Source organism: Quercus lobata, chromosome 9 (genome assembly GCF_001633185.2).
Source record: "Quercus lobata isolate SW786 chromosome 9, ValleyOak3.0 Primary Assembly, whole genome shotgun sequence".
Classification (NCBI taxonomy): domain Eukaryota; kingdom Viridiplantae; phylum Streptophyta; class Magnoliopsida; order Fagales; family Fagaceae; genus Quercus; species Quercus lobata.
In genome coordinates, this window is record NC_044912.1 from 6,481,153 (window position 1) to 6,489,862 (window position 8,710).

Here is an 8,710-nt window from a genome sequence, read left to right on the forward strand (position 1 = left end):
CTAATCAGTTTTTGGTATAAACGGGGATAAAACCCTAGATTTCTTATTCATCCATAAGAGACTTTATCAATTGAGCTAATTAAAACCCACAAATTTAACTTATTTTCACTCAACCAAAATATGTTGTACTAAATTGATACTAAAAATAAAGATAAAAATTGAAGAGATAACAAAATATATATATATATATATATATAATACATCCAATAATAATTAAGAATATGTTCAGTAAAATAGATTGGGTATCCTATAAAAACAACTTATTGCTAAAATAATTAAAACACCCTTCGGAATAATCTTTGACCATTGATGAAAGTTAGTACTTAGTACAATAAAGATTTTCATATCATTTTCAGAAACTAGTAGGATATTTGTTTTGCTTGAATAATGTTATAGACACAAATTATTTTATAATATTTTTACAAATTATTAATGTCTTTAGCATTTTTCAAATAATTATTAGTAAGTAAAAATATAATATTAGTGTTAGACTCAAATTAAAATTAGTGAGAATTTGTCACATTAATAGTTTATAAAAATGTTGTAAAATAGTTTGTAGTTGTAATATTACTCGTTTTGCTTTAGTTTGCTGTGTAATTTTCATAATTTGGGAATATTCATTAGTCTAATTAATGTTTAAAATGTATTTTTTTAAAAAATGTTTAAAATGTATACTTGAAACCATAATTAGTAATTCCCTTAATCCATTCTCTAGTTGAATTTTTTGTTTCAGCAAAAAAAAAAAAAAAAAAAAAAAAAAAGGTTGAATATTTTGTCATCATTGCTACTTTGCTCCTTCATTGGTGAACTTCATAGCGTGAAGCGTGAACCCAACAAAGTGGTGCATATAGGGTTTGAGTAGATGTGGAATCTTTTGTACTAAATAGAACACGTAATAATAAAAAGAATCTAGTCATTCAACACAGGTACGAAAGAATATATTTATAAGTGGGACCCATGCTGTCTATCTTAAGGTGCAAGGAAGGAGTTCAACCATGTGGGATGGAATTGGATGAACTATTTGATGAGAAGTGAGAACATTCTGGAATTCTTTTAATAATAAATTGCATCATATTATAGACTAGTGGGAATGAGAAATTGATGAGAAGATTTTGAATAATTGGAGCTAGTGAAATCGAGTTTTGAGATGTTGATGATGAGAACTTTATGGAATTCATGACATGATTGAACTTTGTAGTGGATGACATTATGAGATTATCAATGAGAATGTTTTGGTATTCCAAACTCTTTGGGCTGTTTGGTACGTGATTTTAAGTAACATTTTTCTGTTTTTAAACAACATTACATGTATTTTTATACATTTTTTTATCTACACGTATTTTTAAAAGATACAAATAACGTTACTAAAACAAAGTTACCAAATGACCCATTTTTTTTTCCTCAAAAAGTTCTTTAACTTAATTGCATTTTACACTAAAAGTATAATATATAGATGGGAATTTAGTTTATAAAATCTCTTTTTTTTTTCCTTAAAAAAATTAGATTTTTTTTATAAGGATAAACTACAAATTACACCCATAAATTTTGGGAGTATTTGAATTTTACACTATGAAGTTTCAAAATTTTGATTTTTACTCTTATAAGTTTGGGGGTGTTTGAATTTTATACTTTAAAGTTTTAGAATTAGAATTTTACCTTCTAAATTTTAGGGATATTTGGATTTTACTACATAAAGTTTGGGATTGTGAATTTTACACTCTAAAATTTCAAAATTTGGGATATAAAATTCAAATACTCCTAAATTTTAGAGGATAAAATTTAAATTCTGAAACGTCAATATGTGAAATCTAAATACATCCAAACTTTAGGAGGTAAATTTCAAATTCTGAAACTTTAATGTATAAAATTTAAACACTCTCAAACTTTAGAGTGTAATTTGCAATTTACCTTATTTATAATTTGATAATTGTAATTGAAGGTAAAAGATTTGACTCAAGAAGCTTTAAGTTTTAAGTTATAAATCGATTAAATAACAAAACTATTAAGAGTTAAAAGTTAAAACCTGCTATAAAAGAAAAAAAAGAAAAAGAAAATATTTTGTTTAAAATATACTATAAATTGGGAATTTGGGATGGACCCGGTTGACTTGACTTAAAAAGAAAAAGAATCTTATCAAAAAAAAAAAAAAAAAAAAGGTAAAGGATCGGCTAAAGTATCTGTTTTTGGCTTTTTGCACGTACTAACAAAACGCGTTGAATGCACAAATGAACTCAACGATTGGCCGATTGGGAGAGGGGTCCCATTGGGACTTGGGACCCCTAAAAGTCCAAAACTTTGGTATTAAGTTAGTTGACCATCCAATTAGCCACCGCGTTTTTATAGTACAATCACTTCGATGTTTTTTCCTACTCCTCACTTTGCACTATATGGCTTTATTTGGCTGAGCTTTGAAATTTGTGTATTATTTTGTTTTGAAAATAAATTTTGTGAAGCAATGAATAATTGTGTGGATATTAATCATAGGATTAGAGGGGGTTTGATGAAAATAGTGTTGTATGATCATAGTGTATGATAATTTTAGAAGATTGGTATCAGACTGACCATGTTTTATGGTGCCAATGTTGGGTTGTTAAGAAGTAATATATTTATTAATTGTTTAGTTAAAGTAAAAATGTTAAGATAGATAAATGAAATTTACTTAAAAGTGACCTTTATTGATAAAAAAAAAAAAAATTATCATGTTCATAAAAGGGTGATTAATGTACTAATGAGAAAAATATTGAATTAATTCAAACTAAGGGACCCAAAAAAGGTAGATAGGATATACTAATAGAGAGCCCAATTCTTTAACTTGAATCCATGACATGTTAATGTGGACGAAAGGCACTTTCAATCACATTAGGCTCGACCTCTAGAATAATAAAAGGTAGAAAAATACCACAAATAATATTAGTAAAAGGGACATGACAATTAAAGAAGTATCATGAAGTATGAATTCATAGAAAATTAAATGGTAGGAAAACATGTGACTGCCTTTTACTAGTGTCTATTGAGGATATTTTAAGTCATGAATTTTGTTACATTGTTTTTTAATTTAGCTTCTTAACTTTTTTTTATTTTCCCAGATACTTTTTTAACTTCTTAAGTAAAAGTATTAACTCTTTTTAGGTTGGTAATTTAATAATTTTAACATAATTACGCCAAATGCCTTAATTTTTGCACTTTCAGGCTCAATTTTGTCCCCAACCCCCCCACGCATATGGCCCATATAATGCTAATTCAGCTTTTTCACTTTGATCTATATTCACATGTCCTAGAGGTCAATTCACACACCCCCATCCACAAAACACCATTGTCATATCCATTAACCATCCAATAATCTGCAACATGAACAATAAAGCATTTCTGGAACTATAAACTACCAGTTTACTTAGCCAGACAGTATGTACACATTTTTTCAAAGTACGACTTCATAAAGAAAGACAAACAAGTCTCTGTAATCATATGCAGCAAAACTTAATTATAAAGAATACAAAACTGTAAGTGAAAGCATTTATACATAAACAGATAGACATAGTCTGGGCATATATATATATATATATATATTTTTTTTTTTTGATAGCTGGTTACATATAATTACATAATATAGTCCTTAGCAACGACAAACCTAAGAAATCTATCCTATCAAGTCTAACCCCGCCCCAAAAAAGACAAAAATTTTGGTGTCAACTACATGCCCAAAAAGTTCTCTAAATAGCTAAGTAGGATCCTCACTGTTTCATGATGAAGACTAAAAATTTCACAAATCTAAAGGTGTACATGGTGACAAGTCACTATATTTTTTTTAATAATCTCAATAAGGAATGATGTAGCACCATGTACACCTCTAAATTTTAAATGACGTAGGTCGGTTAAAAATGCTAAATCTTCACCATGAAAGAGCTCTCTCAGTTTCAAAAACAAATGTACAATATCCTAATATCCAACTGAAATCATAATTTAACACATCTCCATATGCTAGCAAAGCCTATGAACAAGACTGCAACCAGCCCTACCCTGAACAAAGAAGCTGCGAGAAAGCCTGTCAAATTGCTACTGCTGTTGAACCTCATGATTGGCCTTGGACTGGTACTTAGTTCTTGAGAAGTTTTATAGTTTTCGATGGAATTAGAAAGGATATTTTGGGGTTCACTAAAAGCATTAGTAGTAGCAGCAGCACTGTGATCACCAGCAACAGCATGCTTTTCTGAAGTATTTTCCTCCTGTACATCAGCATTTTAATAAACTTCATAATCTGTGCATATATGTCATCAGAATATCACATTAGGTTCACAAAACAAACTTCTTACATCTGTAACAACTGGTTTTAATTCATGGTCCCCTGTTGTGTGTCTCCAATCTTCTGGCACCAAGTTTGAGGTAAGTGGCTGCACTTGAAGTTTACACTGCAAACGTATTCTTCTTGGAGCACTGCCCTGTGCAGAGTTTCCAATGCCTGGTTGGATTTTCTGTGAGCGCTGCCTTATCGTGATTCCAGTTCTAACCTCACCACTTGAGGCTGCAGTCAAATGATTGCTCGATTCCTTGAGACTATAATCATACATTTGTTCAGAAGCACCACTAGATGAGATGGGGTTCTGCAAAGGAGCCTTTCTGTCAATGATGTCTTCAGACTTCAGAGAACCTTGAAAATGCTGTACACCATTACAATGCAATGTTAGCTATATAAAGACCAATTTAGATAAAGATCAGACAAAAATAAACCATGTCAAATAAATTCAAACGTATCCAAAGAAGGCCATAGCAACTCACAAACTGACACTACACAAATTATAGTAGCAAAACTTCCAAGTCCAATTAATAAAAAGTTTCTTGAGTGCTTCCACTTACCGGTGCATTGACCACCTCAGCATCTGACACACTGCATGATCCATTGTCCTTAACAGATACCACATTCAAGGCCTGACTTTCATAAGCCAGATTATTTTGATTTCCAAATCCAACATATGAGTACTCATCTGGATCGCGTATAACTGAATCCAGGAATGCAGCTATATCATCTTGATCATTTGAGCCATATTGGGGCGTCACCCCACCATTACCACTGTTGAGGTCATTGGGGACATGGAAATGTTCTAGCTCCTGTAATGGGGAGAAAGGGATCCAATCTTGTGGTTCTGGGTCAAAGAACATGGCCAAGTCATCCTCCAGCTGCAGATCATTCTGATGTAAGAAACATGAACAAACAACACAAAATTTAATTAGTTACTTTTATATCTCATTTCCACAAAAACATTCAAAATTTTCAAGCTGCAACTTGATATCAATTTCTTTCTCACCTCAGGTAACTCTCCCCCTTGATTTTCAGCAACAACGCTGTTGCCTTTGTTACAGTGGACTGGAGCTACAGTGTCAGATGTTGATGCATCAGAATTTTCAGCAGGAAAGCCATCAACACTTGTGGGATCATTTAGAGCTTGCCCTCCCAATGATGGAGACACTGGATCCAGTTCTAACTGTGTATCTTCAGGTGAAACAGCCGCTTCATCATGGTTCAAAACTTCAATGCTCAGATCTTGTTTCTTGAATAAGCGGCAGATGACAAAGGCACGCTGCATGAATTTAATCAACATAGTGAGTTTGGGGAATGCCACATCAATGTCTGAGCAGAAGTAAAAAGTTAGGTAAACCACAAATTAGCATAAATAATATGTGAATGTGTGGCAGAAAACTTTAAAATAATTACGATAATAGAATGTAGTAGGTTGTTCTATAGAGCCAAAAGGTGTATCTAGGTGTTTAAGGAAGCCCCTTTAGTAAAGCTGACAGACAATACTATTGAATCCAAGAAATCATACATGAAATTAAGGATAAAGAGATAAACACACACAAAGAATAGAAATGGATAAAGAAAAGAAACGAGTCCATGCTTCTGATTTGTCATTTGCTTGGCCATATACATGAAGCCTGAGATAACTAGTCACGTGTTGCCTTTCAATACCTGTTTTTCATATTTAAGGTCTGGTGAGTTATCCAAGTTACACGAGTAATTATTCTTCTGAAATCATATGAAGAACAATGCACTCAATCAATTTTTATTTGACATACAGACCAACAGCCTTCCTCTTAAAAAGTACAAACAACTCGCTCAAATCACCAATCATATACCTCACTGGTAATGTGAAGTACCCTATCTGTAAATTAACAAATTTACTGTTTCCACAATCCTAGCTAATCAGGCAGTCCTTGTTTAAATTTTACATAAAGCGATGTTAGCCATCCTTAATTCACAAATTTAAATGATTTTAGCAGCAAATTGGTCTTAAATCAAAAGAAAAAGTGACTTCAACAAAATTCAGTTAAGCCTTTCCTCAAAAGGAATTCTCAAATCAATATCAATAACCAACTCATTTCGCAAACCAAACAGCAAAATCAACAAAGTGAATGAGTAGAGATAGAAAACCAACCTGGCCAGGGTTAGTGCCATTAAGCTCCTCCAGGGTTGGGCGGTACTCGTGCATTACCCAATTAGTCCTTTCACCCCTAGGAGCACGCCCCCTATAGAAGACCAGAGTCTTCTTCATTCCAATCAAGCCTATTTTGGACTTGATTTCCCGATCCTTCCCAGTCGCCTTCCAGTACCCAGCACGCGTTGCCCTGTTCAATCTAGATCCATTTGGGTACTTCCGATCCTGTGGGCAGAAATAGAACCACTCCGGATCCTTCGTCTCTATTGCTGAGAAATCTACAGCCAAAACAGATTGATCACCAAATTCAAAATGAGAAAGTTAAATGGGAATATAAATACCTTCTAAAAGATGAATTGATAACATCATTTCTGTTATATAGCACTTTAATCTACCAAAAAATGTACGAATTAAATCTCATAAACAAATTTACTGAAAAGGGAAAAATACTATTGATACCAAATTCAGCTTACAAATTGACCTAGTTAAGATAAACACAAAATTCAACTAGGCAGATGAAGTATTTGACAAATGATATACTAATTTCGATTTCCTCACCAATTTAATGCACAAAAACAAAACGAAATTCAATCGCAAACTCTCACATAGTAAAACAACAATCTTCTCCAACCAAAATCAAGAAAAAAATTGGCAACATATCTAAAATTGAACCAAACAAAACACGAAATTCCCAATTCCAATAACAACCCAATTCATAAAAGGGCAAAATTCAGCAGAAAAAGTAATAAAAACACGAACTTTTTGGTTCATGATCAACAGTACTATAAGAAAAAAAAGAGAAAACTTACGAGGCAACTCCCAAGGCTCGCATTTACAGACATCAATTTCACGAATAACAGAGACATCTTTTTCATTCCCATTGATCTTCAACCTCAAGTAGTAATCGATCAACTCCTTGTCAGTTGGACTGAATCTGAACCCCAGTGGCAGAGAATTCATCGAAATCACAGCCTGAGCCATCGCAAAAACTCACACACACAAACAGAGAGAAACAGAGACAGAGTCTAGAAGAGAAAGAAAAAGAGAGACCCTTTTAGAGAGAGAGAGGGAAAGAGAGACCCTTTTGGATAAAGAAACAAAGCAAAAGAGAGAAAGAAAGAAAAAAAGTGAGGAATAGGGAATCAGAGAGAGATTCTTGTAGACTTGTAGTTGATAGTCAGTTCGGAGATTTTGTGGGTTGGCCCATTCGAGAGTTGTGAGCTTAAATAAGAATAAGAATGTGAAACAGAGGATTTCAAGACTTGGGAGTGGGTAAGCTTTGGTCATGTATTTATAAGATTTGAATCCTCGTATATACCGCGTTGGACTGTCTTACCCTCGGTTTTGTCAGCCTTTTATTTACCGTATTTTTGCAAAGCTGTGATTAGTGAAGTGGTGGGTTGGGCAAATGGTAATTTTGTGGAAATATAGTGGTGGACTATGTAGCAATGGACACTGAGTTATTAATTTTAAGGTAGCGTTGTGAGCAAGTTTTAAACTAAGATGGTGTCTTGGTGTGTTGGCAAGCCGATGTGGTGATGACACGTAATCGGTTGGAAACGTGTGGGGCCCACTCAGCCCACCATGAAGATTGAAGATGCATGGAACCTGCCTTCCAATTAGCGCGGGCCTTTTCTTTGTGTTTTCTTTTTTTTTTCTTTCTTTTTTTTTAATCTATTTATCTACCTATATTATTAATAATAGGTTTTTTGGTTTGTACTTCAATATTTTGCGTACTAAAATACCTTCACACAAATTTTTAAATTTTTTAAAATATCTCAATATTTTAGTTAAATAATTTTAAATTAAAAAACATAAATGGATTAAAAGAGTAATTTATTGTTACTAAGTTTTAGGTTTTTTCCTTTATCTTCTTCATTCAGTCTAAAACTTAGGATACTATCCCATCTTAATTTTAATGTTACCTTAACTTTTTGTTTTAAAAAAGAATATTCCCAATTATTTACATATCACTATATCACTTTTAAACATTATAACATTAAAAAAAAAAAAAAACATAAAAAAGAGCATTATTAACCAATGTACCCTTAGGATATTTGTTAATAGGTTATTTAAAAAAAATAGAAAAAATTTTATGAAAAAATATGAAAAGATGTTAAAAAATTTAATTACTTTTTTATTTTTCTATAATTTTTTTTTTAAAAAATACTTCCTAAATTAATGTTCCTAAGCCATTTGTTAACATTTCTAATTCTTCGTTTCTTCCATCCTTTTGTTGGTATCAAATTATCAATATATATATTATATTCTATTATTAGGTT

General features: G+C 32.2%; 1 protein-coding gene across 1 annotated transcript; it reads right to left on the minus strand.

The window, feature by feature from the left end:
- Positions 1-3,566: 3,566 nt before the first annotated feature.
- On the minus strand, positions 3,567-7,490 carry LOC115960353 (NAC domain-containing protein 91-like). The gene is made up of 6 exons (XM_031079207.1): positions 7,238-7,490; positions 6,429-6,706; positions 5,301-5,573; positions 4,852-5,184; positions 4,311-4,655; positions 3,567-4,223 (listed from the first exon to the last, which is right to left on the minus strand). Exons 1-6 carry the CDS (start codon positions 7,407-7,409, stop codon positions 3,954-3,956), a joined length of 1,671 nt encoding a protein of 556 aa, XP_030935067.1. The 5' UTR covers positions 7,410-7,490; the 3' UTR covers positions 3,567-3,953.
- Between the last annotated feature and the right edge of the window lie 1,220 nt (positions 7,491-8,710).

What these genes read in the sequence shown, in the direction of transcription:
- LOC115960353 (XM_031079207.1), bottom strand. Translation starts at nt 7,409, where the DNA reads ATGGCTCAGGCTGTGATTTCGATGAATTCTCTGCCACTGGGGTTCAGA. An exon ending in CGAGCCTTGGGAGTTGCCTC is followed by an intron (nt 6,707 to 7,237) that starts GTAAGTTTTCTC and finishes TTTTGGCTGTAG; the next exon opens with ATTTCTCAGCAATAGAGACG. An exon ending in CTGAGGTGGTCAATGCACCG is followed by an intron (nt 4,656 to 4,851) that starts GTAAGTGGAAGC and finishes AATGGTGTACAG; the next exon opens with CATTTTCAAGGTTCTCTGAA.